Source organism: Martes martes (assembly GCF_963455335.1).
Source record: "Martes martes genome assembly, chromosome: 11".
In the NCBI taxonomy this organism is placed as follows: domain Eukaryota; kingdom Metazoa; phylum Chordata; class Mammalia; order Carnivora; family Mustelidae; genus Martes; species Martes martes.
The window spans coordinates 37,649,379-37,675,841 of NC_137899.1; the positions used below are offsets into that span (position 1 = coordinate 37,649,379).

The 26,463-nt window shown below is 38.4% G+C and overlaps 2 protein-coding genes across 3 annotated transcripts in view; one reads left to right on the forward strand and one right to left on the reverse strand.

Annotated features, from left to right (window-relative positions):
• Nucleotides 1–1,594: 1,594 nt before the first annotated feature.
• On the reverse strand, nt 1,595–9,456 carry MTERF1 (mitochondrial transcription termination factor 1). Of its 2 annotated transcripts, XM_080818551.1 has the most exons (3): nt 9,384–9,451; nt 8,801–8,862; nt 1,595–4,186 (listed from the first exon to the last, which is right to left on the reverse strand). In XM_080818551.1, exons 2-3 carry the CDS (start codon nt 8,830–8,832, stop codon nt 3,019–3,021), a joined length of 1,200 nt encoding a protein of 399 aa, XP_080674677.1. In that variant the 5' UTR covers nt 8,833–8,862; nt 9,384–9,451; the 3' UTR covers nt 1,595–3,018. The 2 variants fall into 2 exon arrangements, with proteins under 2 accessions (XP_080674677.1, XP_080674678.1); XM_080818552.1 differs by lacking the exon at nt 8,801–8,862 and having other exon boundaries at nt 9,384–9,456.
• A 130-nt stretch (nt 9,457–9,586) lies between these two features.
• The window catches only part of AKAP9 (A-kinase anchoring protein 9), a 187,950-nt gene continuing 171,073 nt past the window's right edge, over nt 9,587–26,463 (forward strand). The window contains exon 1 of the mRNA XM_080818398.1: nt 9,587–9,711. Coding sequence (XP_080674524.1) covers nt 9,588–9,711 — 124 coding nt within the window. The 5' untranslated portion in view covers nt 9,587. The remainder of the gene's footprint in view (nt 9,712–26,463) is intronic.

Genomic DNA, 26,463 nt, shown 5'->3' on the forward strand with positions numbered 1-26,463 from the left:
CAGGTGGTCTGCCCGTTTTTAATGGGATTGTTTTAATTTTGGGGTGTTGAGTTGTATTAAGATCTTTCTATGTTTTGAATATTAACCCCTTATCAGATCTATCACTTGCAAATCTCTCTCCCATTCACTAGGTTCTCTTTTTGTTTTGTTGGTTTCCTTTGCTGTGCAAAAGCTTTTTATTTGCGTGTAGTCCCAATAGTTTATTTTTGCTTTTGTTTTCCATGCCTGAAGAGATATATCCATAAATATGTTGCTAAGGCTGATACCAAGAGATTACTGCTTGTTTTCTTCCAGGAGTTAATGGTTTCAGATCTCACATTTAGGTCTTTAATCTATTTTGAGTTTATTCTTGTTTATGGTGTAAGAAAGTGGTCTAGTTTCATTCTTTTGCATGTGACTGTCTAGTATTGAGCCGAATAATCTTTTATCTCCTCTGCTACCCACCTCCCTCAAATTCCTTATAAACTTTTTAGATTCCAAAGAAATGACTCAGAAAATGGCTCATAAAATTCAGGATATGAAGGGAATTAATACTTGGTTAACAATAACAATATTTACTCCCATTAATACCACTGTACCCATACAATGGATTATTATTTGGGAATAAAAAGTAATGAAATACTGGTATGTGCTACATGGACAAAACTTGAAATCATGCTAAGTAAAAGAAGACTGTCACAAAAAAAAACACATATTGTATGATTCCATTTATTTGAAATGTCCAAAATAAGCAAATTTAGAGAGAGAAAAAGTAGATCATTGATTGCTTAGGCCTAGGGAAGGGAAGGTAATGGGAATTTACCACAAATGGGCAAAGGATTTCTTTTAGGGAGCAAACACATATCCTAATTTGATTGTGATTATTACATAGCTCTATGAATTAAATATATATATACATAAATTGAATAATTTGGTGAGTTATATGTGAATTATGTATCAATAAAGCTGTTTTGTAGAATATTGTAACTTTATCATACTGTCACTGAACAGTTACTACCTACAAAAACACTTAGAGACTCTGTGTCATCTGATTTTTGCCAACTCTTCAAGGTCAATTTTTAATGTTAAAGATGAGAAAAGAAGTTCAGTGAAATTGAAATATTTACACATACAGAGCTAATCACGAATGATGCCCAGATATATCACTCTAAAGAAGTATCTCTCTAAAGCCCATGTTTTCTTAACCCTGCCATGCTTGCCATCAAATAGTGTACTGGCAATAATTTTAAGTATCATTGACATCAAATGGACTTCAAAAAACAGGCATTTTGTTTCTGTGCCAGGAAAAAGTTTTTTTGAAGCATCATTTAGGAAATAAGGCCTCAAAGGTTTAGCACCACTGTTTTTTAATTCAAAATCTACATTTGGAAAACAAATGTCTCTGGAAAACACCTGGAAGTAATTAAGGTCACATAATTTGTCACTTGTCTTTCAATTTATATCAGAGCAAGGTTGTGAATTCTTCAAAATACAGCTATCACCTGATTTGTCATTTTTTAAGTTGGTGCATCTAAAATTCCTTCGTCTTTATTTACATTAGATAAAATGCACATCAGATATAAAAATACAGAAACTACAACCATTTCTTTAAGCTACATTAAGTAAAAACACTTCTTTATTTGGATTTTATTACTTACATTTCATTTTTTATACAGACATTTAGAGGTCTTTAAAAACAACAACTTGCTAGTCATTCCAGAAAGATATGTAGATAAAACAGGTAATTACAAGAGGAAGAAACACATATACTAAAAGAACCACATGATTGTGACTCCTCCCCATATATTCACCTATTTGCTGCTATAACAAATTGTCACATACTCAATGGCTTAAAATAACACAAATTTATCTTAGGGTTCTGTTGGTCAGAAGTTTGACAACAAGTCTCAGTGGGCTAAATTCAAAGTCCCAGAAGGGCTGTGTTCCTTTCTGGCAGCACCAGGGGGAGAATGTTTCCTTGCCTTTTCCATTTTCTCAGAGGCCACCTGCATTCCTTGGCTCATGGTCCCTTCCTTCTTCAAAGCCAGTAAATAGGGTCAAGTCCTTATGTCATATCCCTTTTCCATTTTAAGAACCCATATGGTAACACTGGCCCCACACAGATAATTTGGAATCATCTCCCTATCTTAAGGTCCTTAACTTAATTCCAACTGCAAAATTCTTTTCCAATGTGGGGCGCCTGGGTGGCTCAGTGGGTTAAGCTGCTGCCTTCGGCTCAGGTCATAATCCCAGGGTCCTGGGATCGAGCCCCACATCGGGCTCTCTGCTCAGCTGGGAGCCTGCTTCCCCCTCTCTCTGCCTGCTTCTCTGCCTATTTGTAATCTCTCTCTGCCAAAAAAAATAAATAAATAAAAAATCTTTTAAAAAAAAAATTCTTTTCCAATGTAACAGAACAGATTCAGATTCTGGGAGTTCAGACGCTGACATCTTTGGGTGGCCATTCTTCTGCCCATCATAGTTGCTATTGTCTTTAAAGAAATCAAGATATTCCCACAGTAAATTAACCCTACCTTGGAGGGAAAGGGGAACATACTAATGGTTTAAATGAAGAATGCAGAACTTGAGATGAAAAGCCCTCCTTTTTGGTTTGTCAGATTTTTACTGGCATTCTATTTTGAAGATAAACCACAATTAGATATGTGGCAATAACTATCCAAATGAATCTGTTGATTTTTTAATCTGAACAGAAACCAAAAAAGCTTATTCTGTACTTTCTATCTTTTTATATATTGTTCCACCATGGCACTCAGGAACTACCATTCATATGACAGCCAAAGGCCTATAGCATATAACCAAATGTTGTATTAATTCAAACTAGAAAAAGGTAGCTGGGAAGACTGTACTAGAGCATAATGACCATGAGTTTTTATGAACCTTTAAAATAAAATATCCAAAGAATCATTATGTATGTATCTATGGTTAAGAAACCAAAGCTCTCCTTTTTGAAAGGCCCAAATTCAAAATGAAGTATCACTACATTGTTAAGACTGACACTTTTTAATTTTCCAGAACAATGTTCTATTCAATGTTTAACTTTTTCAATTTAGCTTTATATCTTTTTTGACTCCAACATAACAGAGCGATGTTTGATGTACTTAAGTCATAGCCAGCATTTACCAATTCTTTGATTCGACTTTTTAAAGTATTTATGCTTGAATCCAAAATCCGAGGATTTTCAATTATTTGTGATATGCTGAGTTTTTCTTCTATGAGGCAGTCTAATTTATCATTGAATTTTTTCTCTCCCAAGAAGATCACATCTGGATAGCGTAAGATAAACTTGTGTATCTCTTCTTCAGTACACCCAAGAAAAAACAGCTTCTCTTTGATATTTGTGTAGTTTCTGTTGACATAGTCATTGGAAAGGTCTAGAATTTTAGCTCCTGGACCACAGAGAAGAACAAGCAGCTTCTCATTGTTCAAGCTGAAAGTTGACTGTAAAAACTCAATGTTGGTTTTTACCCGTTTGGTACTCTGAATTAAGATGAAAGGGTTTTTTAAAATTATCTTCCTAACAAAATCTCTGGGGTTATTGTAACCCAAAGACAAAGAGACTTCTTGCAAAAACTCAATCATCTGTTTATTCAGATCTAGACTGTTGGAGAAGGTACGTGGGGCATTGGTCAATAATCGAGAAAGGCATTTATGGGTCAATCCAACTGAATAGAAGAACTTTATATTATTCTCTAAGTTTAGGTTATTACTAGACCGAAAAAAAGATTCGGGAGAACGTTCCAAAATATTTATAATTTCAAGGTCTGATGTCATAATTTTTCTCCACAGATCCCACCGTTCTGAAAGACTTTCAGGTGTGCGTGTTATGGCTCGTGGATATCTTGATATAACGCTAGCAATCACTTCTTTGCTAGCTCCCTTGGACAGAAGGAACATCTTCAGCTCCTGCTCTTTAGTTCCTGTCCTATTAAAAACTCCAGGCTGTCGTTTTTTCGCCATGTCAACATCTACTCCCATTGTAAGTAAGTTATTCAGTAATTTTTCATTCTCCAAAGACTCACTGTCTGCTTTACCACACTTCACACTAAAAAGCCTAAATGAAACTGATTTAAGGAGGATTTCTGCTGAAAATCGGATCATCCAACATCTTGAACCAAAGAGAAAGTTACTTCTCATACACAATAAGTTTCTTGGTGGCATAATGGTCAGGTATCCCAAACCTTTTGGAATGCTGTGTAAAACAACATACATAATATTACACAAATGCATATGTTAAACAGCTAAAAAGACATATTAAGGTCCTGTAAGCATCATGGCCATTTCTATGAGAAAGTATGTATAGCTCCAGCTCTCTTGGTGCTGCAGTAACAATTCAGCCACTGCACTCCCACTCTCCAGTTTACACCTTCTGATTATCTGTGGGCCTGGGGCTGCTTCCATTCTTAATGTGAAGAAAAGCAATATAAGCATCTTCACTGTCCTACAACTATTCCTCCCTTTATTTTGCTCTTTATATTTGGACTTGCCTGTTTGCTACCAAAACCAGTTGTCCCTCCCTACCTCTGCTTTATCCTCCTAGTTTTCAAACCTTTGGCTTATTCCTATTAACCAATGCTTTCAATTCTGCCTTGTCTTCCAACTTCCCGATCTTTGGCCTTGCTTCCACCCACAGATACCAGACTACTTTGCCCCTGTTCCCTCTTCCTGGTTCCTCAAACTCTAAACATAGCCTTTAAAATCAACACTTCAGACTATCTAATTTCCACCTTAAACACCTTTTTCTAGACTCATGGTTCTCTTTAAACCCATGCTATCATTAGTCTTAATTCTTAGCTTTATATAGACCTCTGGTCGACAGTTCCCAATCTCAATCTCCATGTCCTTCAGTTTACCCTATTGCCCTCTGGGTTGTAACCAACTACTCCAAACCAATTTTTATCTTCAAAATGATTTAGCTGCACTATATAATCTACATAGTGGAACTGTGCTGAGAGCCCATAAACTTTGAAAAGTTACTTTTACCATCCTCTACTACCCTGCCACATTATAAAAGATGAACCCAGGGCTCTCTGCATCTGTATCAGAACACATAACTTCAGGCAAGTGACTAAAACCTCAATAACTCATTTTCCTAATCATTTAGAAATGGGGCACAAAATGTATGAATTTATAGATGATAATATCCATAGGTACCTACTAAAACAAGTATCTGCATTGATAGGAAATACTTTATCAGGAAAGCAACAGAAAAATTTTCATCTGTTACTCAATTTGTCAGATGATTTATGTTCTTAAGCTAATTGTAGTCTGAGTCCTAAAACAACATATATATTTTTTAATTGTACTTTTTCCTTTTTGACTATATAGCTGTGACAAACTTAGCTCTTAATTTCTAATTACTAACAATGGGCTCTAATCACTAAAAGGACACACCTCCCCTCTCACCTCTCCTAATTAAACATAAAATAGGGGCATCTGGGTGGCTTAATCAGTTAAGTGTCTGCCTTTGGCTCTGGTCATGGTTCCGGGGTCTGGGACCCAACCCCACATCATCGGGCTCCCTGTTTAGCGGCAAGCCTGCTTCTCCCTGTGCCTGCCACTCTCCCTGCTTGTGCTCTTTCTCTGACAAATAATTGAATGAAATCTTAAAAAATAAAAAATAGAAATAGATGGTTCCAACTCACCACTAATATCTCTGGGCTTGAGATACTGTTTTCAAGATTGGTATTAAAGAAAGCCTCTCTGTGTCTGCCCTTTTAATTACACTATTTTTTAAAAGATTTTATTTTTAAGTAATCTTTACACCCAACGTGGGTCTCAAACTCACAACCCCCAGATCAAGAGTCGCATGCTGCACTGAATGAGCCAGCCACCCATCCCTCAGTTATATCAATGTAACAAGAACTTAAGAGTATGCCTAGAGGCAGGGAACTCCCTGATCTCTCAGGCAATCTACAGATCTTCAAAGAATTAGAAAAAGATTCCCAAACTACAGAATCAAGTAACATTCAAACAAAAATTCAAGACCCTCACGAAATAAACATCAAACAGCAGCACATTTTAGACTGCCCTATACTGTGAGTTCACTATTATTTCTCTATAATACCACATACTACTCTTTTAACTACATATTCTTCCAGAAATGCATGAATTCAGAAGTTTAAAAATAAGATCCTCATTCTAACTAAAGAATGAGGGCTCTACTTGTACAGCTCAACATCTGTTCTCTCTTCCAGATGCGCAAGGGTGACCTCTACTGGATAATGGTACAGAACACTGACAGTGGTAGGTAAGACCTGTGCTTTGGGAAGAGGGGTGAAAGATGATCCAATGAGATACAGGAAGCAAGCTGTGAAACTCCAATTTATATCTGTCTTAGCCTTTTAAAAATTCCATTTTTTACGTGTTTTATATATACAATGTAATAGTACTATAAAACATGTATATAATTAGTAAATATACATACATTGGAAGTACATGTATAAAACCTAGTTTACTGAGAGTGTACACAATCAAAAGTCTGAAGACAACTACTCTAGACAACAAACTCTTGAAATGACTGACAGGCTGAGCATGCCACAGAAAGTTCAAAATGAACTGTATTAATAACAGACTAACAGTGAAAATATATGCCAGATTTCTTAACAAAAGGAGTCATAAAATCTATTAAGGTTTCTCCTGAATCTATGTCTTGTGAATAATTCGCTCTCTGTGGAAATATCTTTCACATGAATTAACATGTCTAAAACCAAACTGAACATCTTTCCCAGCCCCCAAACTAGCCCTCTTCTGTTAGTGGAATCACTACCACTATCGTAATAGTCACTCATGATAAAAATCTAAAAGTGATTATTTTCTTCTTCCTCAACCCCAGTCATTGAATCATGTAAATTCAGCTTCTTCAGCATCTTCAATAGCATCTCTCATCTTTGCTGTTCTCCCTCACCCAGGCTGTAACAGCCACTTAACCTGCTGCTTCTCTAACATCAGTCACGCAAAACTGCCACCACAGTATACCTTTGAAACTAGGAAGTGATTACATCCCTTACTCCCTGATTAAAGGCCTTTGTAGCTCTCCCTAGAAAGCAAAATCTTCACAAACACCTTCAAAACTCTCACCACACCATTCCAACTACCTTCCTAGCTATCTGTTCTATTCTACAACCTCACAACCAGGCATTATTGTCTCTCAGACCTCAAATTCTAAACATTCTTGCCCATTTTTGTCTCCGTGCCTTTGGGGAAGCTTTTCTTTCAAAAAGGCCCATCCTCCCATATCTATCCATAGTTCAAGGTCTCATTCAAATACTACCTTCCAACGAGAATATTTAACTTAACAAATACCGCTGAAGAGAATCATTTGTTTTATAACTTATTACTAAAGAACCTAAAACGTACAGGTACCAGGGTGGCTTGGTCAGTTAAGCACCTGCCTTTGGCTCAGGTCATGATCCCAGGTTCCTGGGATCAAGCCCTGCCATTAGGTTCTCTGCTCCGTGGGGAGTCTGCTTCTGATTAAGCCCTGGGTAGGGCTCCTGCTCAGTGGGAGGTCTGCTTCTCACTCTCCCTCTGCCCCTGCCCCCACCTTATGCTCTTTCTCGCTTGCTGTTTGTGAGCATGTGAGGAAATGCAGAAAATTCTTAAATACCCCAGCTGGGGATTTGGCACCATCTACCATATCCTTTAACCCAGCATTTTCACTTCTTTAAGATTATCCAAAAAAATAAAAGGACAATACACATTTGTTATTAAAAAGGATGACTGTCGGGGCGCCTGGGTGGCTCAGTGGGTTAAAGCCTCTGCCTTCGGCTCAGGTCGTGATCCCAGGGTCCTGGGATTGAGCCCCGCATCAGGCTCTCTGCTCAGCAGGGAGCCTGCTTCCCTTCCTCTCTCTCTGGCTGCCTCTCTGCCTACCTGTGATCTCTGTCAAATAAATAAATAAAATCTTTAAAAAAAAATTAAAAAAAAAAAAAAAAGGATGACTGTCCTAAATATTTGCTTTGGCAGAAAAGAAGAAACCCACCAACAAATGATTCATAAATTGTGATACATCTATGTAACATAATACTATACAACCTGATTTCTTTATAAAGAGTCATAACTAACACAATGGAAAGATATCCAAGATATTCTAAGTGGCAAATCACATAACCGTACAGATAAAATAGTTATCACTTATATAAAGAGGGGGCATTAATGTATACAAAGAGGGTAAAAAGGTAGTAAGAGTTATCTTTGAGAGATTAATGTGGGCTATGTACTGTTCCTGAAATACTGTGACACTATTTAATAAATATGTTATTTTGCAACCAGATAAATTAAGAACAAATTAAATTGGCTTAGGGGTGCAGAAAGTACTGGGAAATATGTTACCTTTATCAGTTTTTCAGTTTTCAATACAAAAAAAGTTAAACCTGAAAAATACTGTTTTACTTTCAGCACCTGATCCACATTCAAAACATTCCTGTAACATCTAGCACAGTAATAAATACATAAGCAGCCTAATGCAAAAAGTTATCAACTGTCTCAAACTACAAATTTCAAAAATAATTAATATTCCAAAATTTATTTCAGTTTGTCTCTCAATTCGCTCTTTAATTAACTAAAACCATTATTCCAAGGACTAAAGTACAAAATTAACAAATACACTGAAAACATCTGTACTCAAAACTTGTAAGGCCTAAGGAATAAAAGAGGATTTCCTTGTTCTCTGCTGCACAATTCGCTTGATAAAGAAACTTTGATGGGGATGGCTAATCACTGCCCCAGGGGACTACATTCCAATTGGTCTTCTTTTGATAAAACAAGGGAAGCTTGGAGATCTTAACAGCAATCCATTTCTCACCTAATTTGTCTTAAAGAGAGAGGATGTTGCATTTCTCCTGAAGAGCTGGTAAAGAGTTGTCCCTAAAAATGGGGGGGAAAAAAGTGGGGGGAGGACACAATATCGTCAGCACTTCGTGATACAGAATAAAGAAATCGATCCCAGCTAACACTGCATAACGTTCTTGTGAGAAGCGTCACCTCTCATGTACTAAGCATCTCTCAGAGATACTGAAAGGAAAACAGCAAGAACACGCCCCTAAGTATTAATGGCAAAAGGCAGCGTAATCATGCATTTGATTTGTAAAACCAGAGCTAAGTGCTTCCCATATTTCGTCTTACTTGAACCCCACAATTTAAAAGGCAGGGATTATTCCTAAAATTAGAAAATCGGGGGAAAGGCCGAGCTCTGTGACAAGTTTACATTAGCTCACTGAAGCTAATACAGATATTCCACGGGTTCCATTACTTGGGTTCTCCCCATCCCTCTTCCTCCCCAAAACCTACTGGCCAAGGCGCTGCGCGGGAAGAGAACGCCACCAAACAACAAAATCACCCAGACCCGCTTCTAAAAAGAAAAAGCACAAGCCCAACGAGCCACAGACCTCAACCGGCACTGTATTAATAGTCCAGGGATGCCTTTACCTCCGCCTCTACGGCCTGGGGCGGGACCGAGAGGCGGAAATGAACAAGACTAACTTCCGGTCGCTTAGAGGTGACGTAGCCTTCTTTGCGCCCCCCGGCGGCCGAGCGACAGTCCTCTGCAAGCCCGACCCGAAGAGCCCAGCAGGGGGCAGCAAGAGACCATGATGAACGCTGGGAACGGGCCGGCTGGGGCTGGTTTTGGAGCAAGGCCGGACTCTGGGCGTCTCCGACGCACCGACCTGGGGCGGAGGGTGGCTGCGGAGGTCCCTTGTCCGGTGGCAACGCGCGGTAGGAAAGTTGCTATTATATACATGAATTTTGCAGCCTGATAGGGTAATAATGCCCATTAATATGGTTAACATGCCAGTAAACTCCTCGGCGTTTGGTGTCGGAAGACGCGTGCAATCTGGGACTCTTCTAAAGAGTCCCAAATTCTCTTTCTTGAGCTACCGTGGAAATCCTGGAGTGTGGCTGCTAGTCCGATTTCAGCTTTCAGCATTCAGGCTAGGAAGCAGTTCTGATAAACTTCGATTTAACTGCTTGCAGCATGAATTACTTATGCTTCTGAAGTTGTGACGAGCCTAGGCTATTTAAAGTTTCAACAGAAACTTAATCTCCACAGCAGAAGCATTTTTGTCACCCTTGAAGGCGTCGTTTATTTAAACTTTCCTGGTCCTGTCAATCTCACTTGACTGGGGGGTGGTAGCAATGGAGATTAAACTTGAAAGCAATTCCGTTACCTCCAAAAGAAAGATTATACATAAATTAATGAAATAACCATCAAGCTGCCAGGTTATCTTCTGGAGAAAGTGATTTGGTCTTTAGAAGAACACAAAGTGGGGGAGAGATTGATCCTGAATTCTACTACAAGGAAGAATTTCCTGCTTTACCCTACTCCATGTAGGAGCATATGACAAATTTTTCTTTATCTCATTTCTGCACCGATTAATATTTTCTCTTAGCTCTGTCCCTTAGACTATGAGCTAGCTGGTATATTGTCACTTTGTTTTGAATTAATGTTCTGTTTTATTGGCTTATAAGGGTAAAGAGTTACCTTTAAATTTCCAATAATCGGTCTTTCTGTTAAGTGAAATTACTCACTACTGTCCCTCCAGGTAAAAAGTAGTCGTGAAATGTTAGAAATGGTCTTTACGTGAATTTCTAAAATCTATTTCTGCGTGGAAGGAGCTCCTATATCTGAGTTTGTATTTACTGTTATATATAAATATATAAACTTACATGCATAAATATATGAATATTATATTTATAAGCGACATTATAATCAACGTAAAACAATAAAATCTATTTGAGGAATCATTGAACTTCAGACTCGAGAAGACCTTTGAGATTGTGAATCCCTCATTATGAATGAGACGTTGAAACCCTTACAGTAGAAGTCAGCAAGAGAATACATATGCTATATCTCCTTAACTAGTAAGTCTTCTATGATTTATACCACATGCACTCACATAGATTATCAAAGGTTAGTTCAAACTTTCTTAGGTGACATCACTTAAGTTTGTTTTTAATGATAAGTGTAGGTAAAGGAGATTGGTTCTTGTGAAAATAAGTGCCATATTTCCTATCCAAATTTTCTGATTACAAATAAATTTTAAATGCCTATTATAAAACACTGAGAAGAATAGCAACAAAGGTATAATGATGGTTAGGTTAACATGGTGAATTAGCAATTTTTTCCTTCTCTTTGTGCAAAGAGGTTTAATATTTAATTATTTGTATAATGTCATTACCACCAGTAAGGCAGTGACTACTACCTCATTGTCATTAGTATTACATAGTATACATAGTATTACAGTATTACATAGTATTACACAGTATATCATAGTATTACAGGATAACCTATATATACCTTGCCTGTATTTTATTCATTGTTTCGGTGAATATTTATGAAACACCTGTACCTTCCAGGCCTTGTTTTTAGGATCAGGGGGTATAGTGGGAAAAAAGCCACAGCCCCTGCCCTCCTTGACCTTATTTCCAGTGATAGGTCTCACTCAGCCTGAGTATCTGCTGCTCTGCATAGACGTCTTACATCCCCAAGACCATAGCTGATCCATGCTCTACTAAGCTGATGTAATTAAGAAGTATGGTTGGAAACATTGGAGGGCTGTGTATGGTAGAAGACCAGAGGCAGGGAGTAAGCAATGATGATGAAACAGAGAAGAAAAGGGATATGTAGTTGCAACATGGTGGAGGGAAGTTTTTCCTAGTGTCACCCACTTGGTCTTTGGGCTCTCTAAACAACAGGAATTGACTAGAGACCAAAAGGGAGTTCCAGGCAAGGCTTTTATTGGGGCTTATTCTGGAGCACAAGGAGATAGTACAAAGGAAAGAGTACTTCAGACTCAATCCCCTAACATAGGCCAGGGAAAGTTTTTAAGGGGACTAAGAAGAGAAAGGAGTGATGTTGAGACATACAGAGTTGGGGATTTCTTGGCGCCTACACACTTAAAATTTTTGCTCCTTCACATGTTACAAGTCCATTTAGCTTGTTAAATCTCTACTCATGTGCATGGTTTTTAGTATTATAATGAAGGGTATAGTTGGTGAAAAGCCAGGGCCAGGGGTCCACCTGGGTACAGACTAGTTTGGTTCAGACTTCACCTGTCTTAGTAGTTCAGTCCCTCCTTGAGGTAATCATCCTGCTTCCACATTCCTGCAAGATATGCTACTCAAGATGCATAAAGTTTCAGCTGTCCAGGAAAGCTAGATTTCACAGTCAGGGTTGAGGAGACCCAAGTCCAGTCCATGCCATGTCTCACTAGAAGCTGTTCTAAATTTGTCAACTTTCAAAGTTTTTTATAAAGTATAAATTAACTCAGTTTTTAAGTTAAATTTGTTTTCTTACATGTCTGTGTTACAGTTTTCTTTTCTGAAACCATGACAATATTAGATGGCATATGCATTTTTAAATGACTTTACTTGAGAAAAGAAAAAGTTGCCAAGTCTGTATTGGAGCATCTCCTCGCTCTTCAAAGGCAAAAGCCTTTGCAGGGAAAGTGGGGACTCTGATACCCTCCCTCCCCAAGTGGGACTTAAGACACTGGTGGGCGGTGAGCTGAAAGTCAAGTCGGAGTGCAGAATCTGTACTATATTCAGAAGCACCGCTGCCATTTTATAATTATGGTTTTTGTTTTTACTGTATCAAAAGTGCCTGCCTGACCCCCTCTGCCCAGGAAGTATCCTTAGTTTTTCATGCAAATAGACTTTTGGCACACCCTAGCCCCTTGGTTGACCACTCATGTTTGAATCTCAGCAGACCCAATTAAGGTCAAAAAGGAAGTAGCCCTCTAGTTCCCCACCCTCCACCCACTACAGCAATACCCAGACTCCTGGACTCAATAGACAAATGCAACCCCCACCACACAGCAGCTTCCTAGACAGACCTACCAGCTTCCTACCAGCGTAGTTTGAAGGCCCTCAAAGGAACATCATGTCTCTTCTCCCATTCTCTTGCCTGAGGTTATCTTGTGTGCTTATGAAAACACAGGGAAAGGCTACAAATTGCTTATTGCTGAGTAAACCACTAGATACAGTTATGCTGATAATCACAGGTTAACACTCTTTCTGTTTGCAAACAACCAAAAAAAAACCCCCCAAAACAAACAAACAAAAATACTTAGCTTAATCTCTCCCTTTTTTAAAAACAATTGCTTTTTAACCTCGGATTTCTTTTGAAATCTGAGGATTTGCTAGTGGCAACTTTCTTTCTCTGAAATATGCCTAACTGGGGTCTAGAGAGATTTCTTTCAGCCTTCCCACTCCCACACTCATTACCACAAGGGTCTGTGGCAAGAAACTGAGTACTTAGTCTGGCAAATTTGCTGATTCCAGACTTGGTATGATCCGGGATTCCCACAGTAGTTTAGATAACCAACAGCATGACAAAGTAGGCCAAGAGAAACACAATAATCATTTGAGATCCATTCAGCCTTGATCCCATCCAGCCTGGTGAGTTTTTTAAGTACCTTTTGGGTTGTTTGATCCTACAGTACCACGCTTTCAATTACTGTGAAGCTATTCTTAATCACTGGTAGAAAAAAGTGATCTTACCACGGAGCCAGGGGAACAAATATTCACAAAATAGAATAAAATCTTTCTTGTCCCAAAGCTATTTCCCCTATTTATAGTATTTCTTGAAATTCCACCCTTAGAAATTTATTCCTTGGTACTTATAGCATGGTGGTTTTTAAATCCTAAACATATTTGAAAGGGGAAACAAATTAAGCCAACAGCCAACAAACTTTTTCTATAAAGGGCCAGAGTAGTCCACAAAGCCTAAAGTATTTACTATCTCTTTTTGCACCTTCTTCTTTTTTCTTTCTTTCTTTTTTCACAACCCTTTAAAAATGTAAAAACTATTAGCTCATAGAGCACCTGGCCATTGGTCATAGTCTGCAGACACCTGCATTAAACTAAAGTGAGCTACTATATGCCTGTAACTTAGCCTCTTGACTCAAAGCATCCAAAGAATAGGCATTTTGAGGAAAATGACATAAAAGAGAAAAACGTTAATGTTTGAAAACATCATGGGCGCCTGGGTGGCTCGGTCGTTGGGCATCTGCCTTCGGCTAAGGTCGTGATCCCGGGGTCCTGCATCGGGCTCCCTGCTCAGTGGGGAACCTGCTTCTCCTTCTCCCACTCCCCCTGCTTGTGTTCTCCCTCTGGCTGTCTCTCTCTGTCAAATAAATAAATAAAATCTTAAATAATAATAACAATAATAGTAATATTTGGAAACATCATATAACATTATCTGGCAGGTACTGTTCTAATCACATCACCTATATTAATCCATTTACATCTGTGATGGAAATAATACGATCTCCATTTTATGAGTGAGGAAACTGAAGTAGAGGCCAAGTAACCTGCCCAAGCTCACACAGCAAATAAGCAACTGGAACGTAAGAAGTCCAGTTCTAGAGTATGTGATCATAACTGTGATGCTATGCTGACACAGAAAATAATATTTTAAATCACTGTAGAAACTATAAAAATATAAATATTTTTCTATAGAAAATAGAAAAAGAGGGCAAAAAAATTCACCCATAATTTCATCAGCTAGAAATAATCACTATTTATATTTTGCTTATATTCTTCCAGAATATTCCTATACATAAAATTCTTTACTCAACATGAGGTAGGTATAATTTTACAGATGGGGAAACTGAGGCTTAGAGGGGTTAAGTGACTTTTTTAAGAACATAAAGCCGACATGTGTGCGGAGCCAGGATTTCAACCCAGGTTGTTACTTCCAGGACCTGTGCTCTTAACCCCTGCCCTATACTGTATTTGAGTTTATACTTACTCCCTCTCTCTTTGCTTCTGCGCCGCACCCCCACCCCGCTCATGCACTTGCTTTCTTTCTCAAATAAATAAAATCTTTTTTTTTTTAAAAATGAAGGTAAATTGGGCAGACAAAAACATATCTGCCTACTACCACAGTTGGTGAGCCAGAATTGGAGTTGAGATCTTTGATCTCCCATTCCAATCCTTTTCTCATTCCTCTATTTATTCATTTAGCACATATTTACTGACTACTCTATCAGGATTGTATTTAGCTGCACCCAACAGTGGTAGTTTACATAGCAAAATGTCTAGAGATGGAAGTGGGGTTTTGGCATTGTTTGCTAATACCAGGTAGTCTCGCAGTTTCCTAAGCAGAGCTCTGCCCTTCTTTGCCTCTGATCCTTTGCTCACTCCTCTGCTCACCATATACCCCTTGTTAGGCACTCTCTTCGTCCCAGTTTATTAGGGCCGTGATAACATAAACTCCACAGACTAGCTTGTTTAAACAACAGACATTTATTTGTCACAGTCCTGGAACCTAGGGAGTCCAGATCAAGGTGGCAGCAGATTTGGTGTTTGGTGAAGTCCTACTTCCTGGTAGTTGACTGTCTTCTCAGTGTGTACTCACATAGCAGAAAGGACTAGGAGAGCTCTTTGTGGTTTCTTTCATAAGGGCACTAATCCCCTTCACAAGGGCTTTGGCCCCAAACCTAATTACCTCCCAAGACCCCACTGCCAAATATCATTGCATTGGATGTTAGGATTTCAACATATACATTTTGGGGGGAACGTAAACATTCAGTCCATAATGGTCACTTAACCTGGAAAGGGTGATACCATTTCTCCCTGAACCTTTTCCAAACCCCCAGTCAGAGGAAGTCTTTCCTATTTCCATATTTCTGTAGCATTTTGTGCAATCAGTATAACACCAAATTTATTCTACCTTGTGTTTAAATTAACATGGTGCATACATATCAGTCTCTGCTGTTATATATGATTAAGAAATCATGGTTTATTAAGGGCTCAGACTGTGCTTCATTCCTCTTCGTGGATCCCAGATGCCAACTGTTCTCCCATCCTCTGACTACGCCGGGCATACATCCTCCCTGCTAGACCCAGAACCACTTTGAGTTCCGCCAAAGTAAACCATATCACCTGAAAACATTAGTGAGCAAAGTGGACTTCACTGCAGGTTTTGTCATGGAGATGACATACCACATTACACAGAAAAACAGCTCTTGGATCTCATTAGAACCAGTGGCTCACATTTTCTTCTTTTTGGATTGTCCGCCTGGCTTCAAACTCCTCTCCGCATTATTTTGCCTAAATTCAGAGGTTCTCCAGCCCTAGTCCCATTGGCATAGTTCATAGTCCCAAACCCAGCATGAAGCTCAGCAAGATAAAGTCCCGTGTAGGTAACAGGTCCCACTCTTCTCAGTAGTGGGGGTTCAAAACAGCAGATAATATTAAATAATGCTAAAAATAGTTAACATTTAGTGAGTATTTGTTTTGCATAAAGTACTGTCATCCCTGCAAGGCATATTTTATTATTCCCATTTTACAGTTGAGAAAAGGGAGAAATGAAGAGGTTAAATAAATAAATATCACACAGTCGAAAAGTAGGAACCAGAAATCCAGCCCAGGCACTTTGAATCAGGAGCCTGGGCCCTTAATGATTAAACTCCACTAATGTTTATAGCACCTAACACAGTGCCTTCCCTAATAAGGACATCAAGGTGTTGGTTGGATTCAATTTACTTGTATTTCTAAGGTCATCAGAAATATTCAGTTTCTTATGTTTCTTTCCAGCTGCAAACATTAATTTTTGTTTATGAAATACCAAATATCCACTGTAAGAAAAAAACACATTATGTTAAAGCAAAAATTATGAGTATATTTCAACTTTTTGCTAGTTTTATTTTTCTTAGCTTTATTGAGGTATGATTGGCAAATAAAAGTTATGTAATATTTAAGTTGTACAACATGATGATTTGATATACATTATGAAATGATTACCACAGTGATTACAAACAAATTAACACATCCATCATCTCACATAGTTACCATTATTTTATGGTGTGCTAAGAATACTTAAGATCTATTCTCTGCAAATTTCAAATATACAGTACAGTATTAACTATAGTGGCCATGCTATACATTCATCCTTATGGATATCTAAAGCTTTCTGTTTGTACTGGTATTAAGTGAATGAATGAACCGACTGATTTAATGACTATGCAACTCAGCTTCCTCATCTGAAAATTTGTTCAGTTGGTCATTTAATATTTATGCATAGAGAAACAGTGAAGCATAAGAAACACCCCTTGCCTTTAACAGGTCTGTGGAGATATTCACAGTCCAAGAGAGAAGTGTTGAACCAGATAATATTCAAGGTCCCTTCCAGCTCTAAAATTCTGTGGTTCCGTTGAGCGGGAGGTTTGCTCTCCTTGTACAGAGGTGGTGGATTGCTGTCGTTGTCGAGACATTGGGAAGCAGAGATGGAGGGGGTGCTCATGTCAAATGATCGCTGAGGAGAGAATTTCAGGCTGCCCCTGAACCAAATAACAAAGAACAGGATGCCTTGCCTACTGCCCTCTGACCTTCCTCACTGCACCCCTAACTCCACTACCTGCTCAGATATCTGGTGTCCTCCTGCTGCCCTCTGAGTCCTCCAAATCCCGTTTTGACACTGGTTAAGCCGACTGAACATGCGTGTTCCCTACTAAAAGCTGCCTGTAGAGCTTCCCTCTTCCCTTTTCCCCCCGGAGCTGGACACTTAATCTTTTCACTCTGTCACGGTCATATCCTGCTGTTCTCAGCCTAGCTGCATATTACCCCCGAGCTCTTTACACACGCTGAAGCCCAACACTCCGTCTCTGGGGATTCTGATTTAATTGGTTTGACGTGAGGCCCAGATACCTCTAGTCTACCTGGTCTAGTTTTTTGTTTTTGTTTTCTAAATCCACAGTAGATGAGGGTTGCCTGGGTGGCTTAGGTCATGATCCCAGAGTCCTGGGATCAAGTCCCACATCAGGCTTCTTGCTCAGCGGGGAGCCTGATTCTCCCTTTGCCTCTGCCTGCTGGAAGTTCCCCCTGTTTGTGTTCTCTCTCTCTCGCTGACAAAAAAAATTATTAAAATCTTTTTTTAAAAATCCTCAGCAGGTGATTCTAATGTATAGCCAGAATTGATAACTACTATACTTCAGACGCTGGAGTTACTCAGTTGTCCTTTGCTGGTTAAAGCCCCACTTTGGATTCTGGGACCGACTCTGCTCTGAGCCAGGGAAAACTCAAGGCTAACAGCTCAGCAGCTCAGCAGCTCAGCAGCTCAGGGCTTAATCCCACTGTGGCCTGGACTCCCAGTTCCAGCAATTAAAGGCTGTTGTTATTCCTTGTGATTAAGCTCCTGCCCCAAAGGAACAGGGAGAGTAAAAGAAGGCGTAACAGTTGCTGGGAAGGCAAAACAGCAGGTGTTTACTCTAATGCCCTCCCACTCCTTCTACCCCTCCCACCCCTTCTTCCCCTCCCACCATTCCCTGCTTAAACCTCAGTAACGAAGTTGTCCTGAGTAAAGAGTGCCTCTTTGGTGACAGGCATGAATAGGAAATTATCTGACCTAACATCTCTGAGCCATACGTATGTCAGCCCAGATGTTTCTCTTTATTTGACTACATACACCTCTGTTGGTGATACCTTAGTAATCTCTTTCCCAGAGACATTTTGTCTTTAATCTCCTTTCCTTTCTTCTCCCTCTTTTAACTTGCATTTAGCTAATTCCAGAGTCTTCTCCTCTCTCTTGATCCATTTTTACAAACCTCCCTCATGCCTAAGCATAAGACTAATACCAGAGTAAAGGGAAGACATTTTTTAAAGTACAGTTTTGATATGAAAAGGAAAGCAACCTCTAGAGTTCATGAAAGTGCTGATAAAACTCTTCACAATTCCCACAAAAATCTATACTCTCTTCATTATCTTCTAATAAAAACTTTTATTCAAAAACCAACATTCAACATAAAAGTTATTATTATTTTTTTTTTAGAGAGAGAGAGGTGGTGGAAGGGCGGAGGGAGAGGTGGGGAGAGAATGTTAAGCAGGCTTCATGTCCAGCATGGAATCTGATGTGGGGCTCAATCTCAGGACCCTGAGAGCATAACTTGAGCCGAAATCAAGAGTCACACATTTAACCAACTGAGCCATCGAGGCACCTCATCATAAATGCTATTTTTAATCAGTTTGTTGTTTCCACTTTGATACTTGTTTTGCAAGGTTTTTTTAAAGATTTTATTTATTTATTTGACAGACAGAGATCACAAGTAGGCAGAGAGGCAGGCAGAGAGAGAGGGGGAAGAAGGCTCCCAGCTGAGCAGAGAGTCTGATGTGGGGCCTGATCCTAGGACCCTGAGACCATGACCTGAGCCAAAGGCAGAGGATTTAACCCACTAAGCCACCCAGGCATCCCTCAAGTTTTGTTTTTTTAATATTTTTTTCCTACTACTATTTCTTATAACACTTCATTTTGTGGATTACAGTAGCCCCCCCCCCATCCTTAGGGGATATGTTCCAACACATCCAGTGGATGCCTACAACTGTGGCTGTCCCTGAACGCTATATATACTATTGTTTTTTTCCTATACATTCTTACCTATGATAAAGTTTAATTTATAAATTAGGCACAGTAAGTGATTAACATCAATAACTAATAATAAAAGCAGTTATGACAAAACACATAGAAGTTATGTGAATATGTTCTTTCTCAAAATATCTTTTTTTTTTAAAGATTTTATTTATTTATTTGACAGAAAGAGATACAGCAAGAGAGGGAACACAAGCAGGGGAAGTGGGAGACGGAGAAGCAGGCTTCCTGCAGAGCAGGGAGCCCAATGTGGGGCTCCATCCCAGGACCCTGGGGTCATGACCTGAGCCGAAGGCAGATGCTTAACTGACTGAGCCACCCAGGCACCCCCTCTCAAAATATCTGACTGTACTCACCCTTTTTCTTCTTGTGATGATGTGAGATGATAAAATGGGTACATGAAGAGATGAAGTGAGATGAATGACGTAGGCATGGTGACATAGTGTTTGGCTACTGTTGACTTCCTGCTGAATTGTCAGAAGGAGGATCATCTGCTTCCGGACTGTGGTTGACCATAGGAAATTGAAACCACAGATAAGGGGGGGCCTACTGTATTCTTAGAAGATTAGCACCACCTGGGACGCCTGGGTGGCTCAGTTGGTTAAGCAGCTGCCTTCGGCTCAGGGCACGATCCCAGGGTCCTGGAATGGAGCATCGGGCTCCTTGCTCAGCAGGGAGCCTGCTTCTCTCGCTGCCTCTGCCTGCCTCTCTGCCTGCTTGTGTGTACTCTCTCTCTCTCTCTCTGGCAAATAAATAAAATCTTTTAAAAAAATTAAAAAAAAAAAAAAGAAGAAGATTAGCACCACCTATAACATTGTCCTAATTGAAAATTCCACTTGAGTACCAAAGTGTTGAAACCCAACTGAGAGGTTCCATTGAGGACTGCATGCAGATATCTAGGTACTCGCTTAACTAAGAAATCTGCTTTTCCAGTGTCACAGGGGCTATTCTTAAGGTTTCCCAAAGGAAAGGAATGAATATGAAGGCAGATTTTAATGACATCCATTTCTTTTGATAACTCTGATGACTTCCCAGCTATCAGTGAGATGGCAGGAGTTACTCTCTTCTTTGGCCCTGGAGAATCTGCTGCATATATGATTTTCCTAATGTCAAGGACAGTATCATGACACAGTACCCCTTGCACCCATTTAATTACTATGGCAATATGAAGAAGCAGTCCTTGTAATGTCTACAACTATTCTCAGAAAAGTGCTTTTACAAATCAAATATATGTCTAATTAAAGATATGTTCTAAAATGTGTACATATTTCTTGACGTTAACTATAAATCTTAGTTTGATTGTTCTCTGTTTTGACCAGGTACTGTGACTCTTTGTGAATATTAGCAAAAGACAAAAAAGGAAAAAAAGAGGAAGAGAGAGAATTTTTAAATGTTTTTAAACATATAAAACAACTTTTTTTTTCTATTACATAGTGAAGTATGTGTTCTGTGTTGCTTGAGAGTATCACAATTATGATTTATGATCTTGATGTATTTTTGGTACATATTTAGATTAGTCATTGTGAGTCAGATATCCTAAGATCATTTAATTAATTACCTGTATTATCTAACCCCTACTTAAGTTTCTTTTCTAGACATATTACTCCTACAGACTAAATTATTCATCTCACCAAACTTTCTAAGCTGACAAAGCTAGCTGAAGTGCCATTGTGAAAGCAAGTCTCAGCTCAACAAATATTTTTTCTTTTATTAAAAGATAAAAGTAAAGAACTATAATGTCTAAAAATAGGCACTTGGAGCTTAAAGTCTGTCAGACCATATATTGTACAACTCCAAGATCCAGGAAACAAAGACATCTTTCTCCTGGGGGTATGTATTTTCACTCATTCTAGGGAATCAGGTGTCAGTCCATATGTATGACTATACAGTCATTTAAACATCATTAGAAGAGAAACAATTATTAATTCCTGGGGATGGTGAAGGGAAAATATTAGTCAGTTGGCACTAATCCGATCTGCACGTATTTGTCCTTGTGTTGTGAGAATGCATGTGACGGTGTGATTTTTTTCCCCCCAATGTCCTTGAAATTTCTTTTAAGGAAATTACTTTTCTTGTTTCTCTTTGGCAGTCAATGGAATGACCACAAAATGTAAGGTTTGAGGCAATCTTTACCTATAAGCAAGATAGCATTTTATAAACTGTTAGACAATCTTTATAATTCTTTTTCTGTATTGAAATTTAACCTTTTTTTTCCTTGTGGATATGTTATTTTATTGTCTTAAAGTTTAAAAACTTTTAAAACCAAAAGAAGTTTTCAAACCTTGCTGCCATTAATATCTAAATATGTTTTACATATGTGCTATACATTCTGTAACATTTAGTATATTTTATATGGTGTAAACTCAACAATCTTCAGAGATTCAATTATGGTCTGATGCTAGAATATCATTCTCAGACTGTGTACATTAGTACATTGAAGCAATTTGGCAGTTACTAAGTTCGGACCACAAACAATTCCAGCCTCCAGAGGGGATTCTTCTCTGCCTTTATAACTGTCAGATCTCCATTCTCTTTAGATTGCAGAGACCTAACAACACTGGCATATTTACAAAGCCAAACACTTAAAATGTTAAGGGTAAGAGGTTCAACTGCTTTCTAATTACTTGGCAATGATTTCACAGGCTAGTTGTAAAGGTAGAAATGTCTATTCTTTGTCAACTAACAAAAGAACTTCAGTCCTCTTCAAGTGATGAAAGGGGAAGGAGGAAATGAAAAGTACTATCAGGCAGTGTATTTCTTCTGGGACATGAGGCTATATTTCTTTCAGTTTTTAGAAATATTTGTGTGTACATATATGTATATGTAAAGAAGAGTGTACACACATGATATAAAGATACAAAAGAATATGTGATAAAAACCTAAATCTCTCTCCTTTTCCTCACTTACACAGTTCCCCTCTCTGGAGGCAAACACATTTGGGTAGTCTCTTGGAGATTCTTCCAATGATAATTCATGCATTTGCCGACATACATGTATAAGTCCCCTTTCTCTCTTCCTCTTTCTTCACTCTAAGGGTATACCATATACCTTTCTCTCCTTGAGTTTTCATTCTTAAAGATTATTTCAGGGGCACCTGGGTAGCTCAGTCAGTTAAGCATACAAGTCTTGGTTTTGGCTCTGGTCATGATCTCAGGGTCGTGAGATTGAGCCCTGCCTCGGGCTCCATGCTCTGGGCAGAGTGCTAGAGATTCTATCCCTTTTCCTCTTTCTCCCTCTCTGCCCCTCTCCCCACTCAGGTACATTCTCTCTCTCTCTCAAATAAATAAATAAAATCTTTAAAAAAATAGAATGTTCCAAATCAGTATTTATAAAAGTCATTATTTGTATACTGTCTGTATAATAATCCACTGTATAAATGTACCATAATTCAACTAAACAGTCCATAATAGCATGTACTGTTTCTCATCATTTACTATTACAAATAGGCCGCAAAAAAATTTTCATTTGCACATATTTTGTGTTGCACATATGCAAGATTATAGAATAAAAACCTAGGAGTTGAAATTATTGGGCCAAAGAGTATGAGCATTTTAAATTTTGACAAATAGAACCAAGATGTCCTCCATGAACATTGTACCAATTTTCACTCCTAATAGCAATGTATAAGAAAGAAGCAATGTTGTTGTTGTTGTTGTTGTTTTAAAGATTTTATTTATTTGACAGAGATCACAAGTAGGCAGAGAGGCAGGCAGAGAGGCAGGCAGAGAGGGAAGGGGGAAGCAGGCTCCCTGCTGAGCAGAGAACCCAATGCGGGGCTCGATCCCAGGACCTTGAGATCATGACCTGAGCCGAAAGCAGAGGCTCTAACCCACTGAGCCACCTAGGTGCCCCGTTGTTGTTGTTTTTAAGAAGCAATGTTTTTGATTAGGACCCACTTCATACTTACACTTCCAAAGGAATAAAAGCATCAGTATTTTTTTAACATGTTATAAATGTCGGGAAACTCTAGCATTTGGGAAATAATAACATGTAAAGTAAGAGATAGCAAGCTGACAGAATATAATACCCATTTTGTAGTTTATTAATAAGCAGGAAAACTACCGTCATGTTACAAGAGAGAATTCTGAATTGTATTTTTCAAAACCATGAAAACTGTTAAATCTTTCTATTTTTATGAGTGCTATTATTAAAAGTAATAGAGTTATTGCCAATAATAATGATAGCAAAAGAGAAAATATTGTATAGAATATATTAAAACTGTCATGACACATAACACAAATATACAATTGGACTGTGACTTTTTAAAAAATCTGTATTGCAGTAATAGGTATCACAATATTCTAAGACTCAAATTAGCCCTCAAATTTACTAGTGGTTATTCTGGAAATACATCTTAAAATAATTTGTGGGGGGGAAAGGCCCTTGTTAGATATGTTTGGTTGTGCCATAAAACTTCTTGACCAAAAGGCCAGATACTATTTTATTCATAAAATGAAAAAAGTTTTATAAACTTATAAAAATAGTAGAAACGGTACAGAAGAATCTAAGTGCATAGCTTTGGAGGTAAGAGCCTTAAGGAATATGAATATAAAAACTCTTCTCCCTTGGTGAGGTTCCTGTGAGTACCAGGTAACTGTTCCATAAAAAAGAGAGTAAGTATGCATTGGCACCAGAACAGATTGTCACTTCTAAATTTTTGTGATGTAAATAGGTAAAATGTATGAATTTATGAAGAATTAATGAATTTAATAATTAGAGCAATCAGTTGTATAAAATTTCATAACAATATGAATTATAATTTAAGAAATTAGAAATAAAATTCAAGTCCCCTTTATTAAAAAAAGATTCTCAAGAATTCTCAACGGTCTTGTTGTCATCCAAAGCTTATTTTGTTATTCAAAATTCATGCTTAACTGAAAGTTAAAACCACTATGTGTATTTTTCTGATAGTGTTACGGGGGTTGCGCCAGACAGTTAAGTGGGCAAACTTATTATTGAAACTCTGATTATAGAAGTGGCCGGACAAGCAGTTTTAAAGACAAAGTTCCACACAGCTGGTTATCCCACTTAAATTATGTCTAAAAAAATACCAAAGAAAACAATTTGGTCAAACGACTAGTCAAGTCAGTGAAACATAGAATCAGTCAGACCCATCTTTTGGCATCAAGTAAGGAACTGTCACTTGACTGAGTATTTCATATTTCACCCAAATATTTATCATGCTGTAATTGTAGCTCTATCCTCAGATGACGGTGAAAAAGATGGAAAAAACCCTTCTTTGCAAGAATCCTTTAAAATTAGCCTAATTATGTAACTCTTGTCACATTTTTCAACACAACATATTAGTCACCACTTAGGACTACAATGTAAGATACACACCACATGACAATGAAGAAGCACTGCTCTTTAAGAAGAATGGACAAAAATGTACTAAACTGATTGTATTTAACACTATATTAAATCTTCTGTCCTGATTTTCTCACAATTGCGTTTTCATCATCATCATCGTTACCATCACCATTTCTAGCATCAGAATCATATGTGATACCAAAACATTAAGTAGTTTTAACTATAAAGGGTCAATTCTTTATTCTGTTGTCCTTTTGGCACTGGTTTCACTTCTGCAGCTATTTGATGTTGGCCATCTGTAAAATGGCCTGGAATTTTACACACTAGTATCTTCTCTTGAGATGATACCATGCCATGCAATTCAGAAGTATAAAGTGATTGGATTTGTTATCTCTTTAGATAAACAAGGCTGCTCATACAAATGTAGGAGTCAACCTCGGGATTTCTAGAATAATGTATTTTACATGTTCCCCAGATGCTGTTACCATGGTGACAGACTAACTGGTAACATTCTGGACTGCTTTATTATAACAGCTGGTCACATTATCTCTTAAAGCAGAAAAATTATTTTACAAAATGAATGTTGAAAATTAAATGTTTCTCAAGTCATCACCCCTTTTTCTTTGTATCTACGATGCTGTCCCAGCTAACCACAAGATCTAGACCTAATTAATATCCAATGAATTTCTCATGTGCGGTTTCTGCTGCTTTCTTCATCTTTATGTTAGTCTTTTGAAAGTCATTGAATTCAATAATAAACAGGACAGTTAGGCAACCTGACAATCAATATCTGCAGAGCCAACCAAAAATCATCCATTGATTGGATTGGAATAGATTGGGTTCAGTTATTAAAATATCCAGAAAAAAAGGATGAATTATTTCTTTTAAATTATGTTTGTTTTTGAAGCAAAGATTACCAAATGAAGAAATTAGCCAGACATGTAATACTTTTCTTCACACTTTGCAAAAAGAATCTAAGATAAGATCACAATGGTTTATTTTCTATAAAATAGCTACAAGTAATGAATGCTCTACAAATGAGGAAATTGTGGCTCAGAAGAGTTAAGATAACTTGTATACAGTTACACAGTTAGTAAGGTTATGTCAGAGCTGAAGTTGCCAACCAGATCTATCAACTCTAAATCCTATGCTCACTTATTTGTGAGTGAAAGCAAAAGTGTTTCATAGATATGAAACAGAACAGAGAACAGAACCAGAGGAAACTAATTTAAATCATAACAGGAAGTACTGAAGTTAGTTATAGAGAAAGGTATTTTAACAATGAGTATGGGATGGGAAAAGGAGCATCTAGGGAGTACTAATATTGCAACTGGTATTCCAGTTCTTACATTGAGCAGTGGGTTGACTGCTACTCATTATATCACCATATTATATCCCTTGTGCATGTGCTACAATTTTCAGTCAGTATTAAAAAATGTAATAAGGGGGTGCCTGGGTGGCTCAGTGGGTTAAAGCCGCTGCCTTCGGCTCAGGTCATGATCCCAGCGTCCTGGGATCGAGCCCCCGCATCGGGCTCTGCTGCTCTGCAGGGAGCCTGCTTCCTCCCTTCTCTCTCTGCCTGCCTCTCTGCCTACTTGTGATCTGTCTGTCAATCTTTAAAAAAAAAAAAATGTAATAAGGGGGGCCTGGGTGCCTCAGTGGGTTAAAGCCTCTGCCTTCGGCTCGGGTCATGATCCCAGCGTCCTGGGATCAAGCCCCGCATTGGGCTCTCTGCTCAGCAGAGAGCCTGCTTCCTTCCTCTTTCTCTGCCTGCCTATCTGCCTAATTGT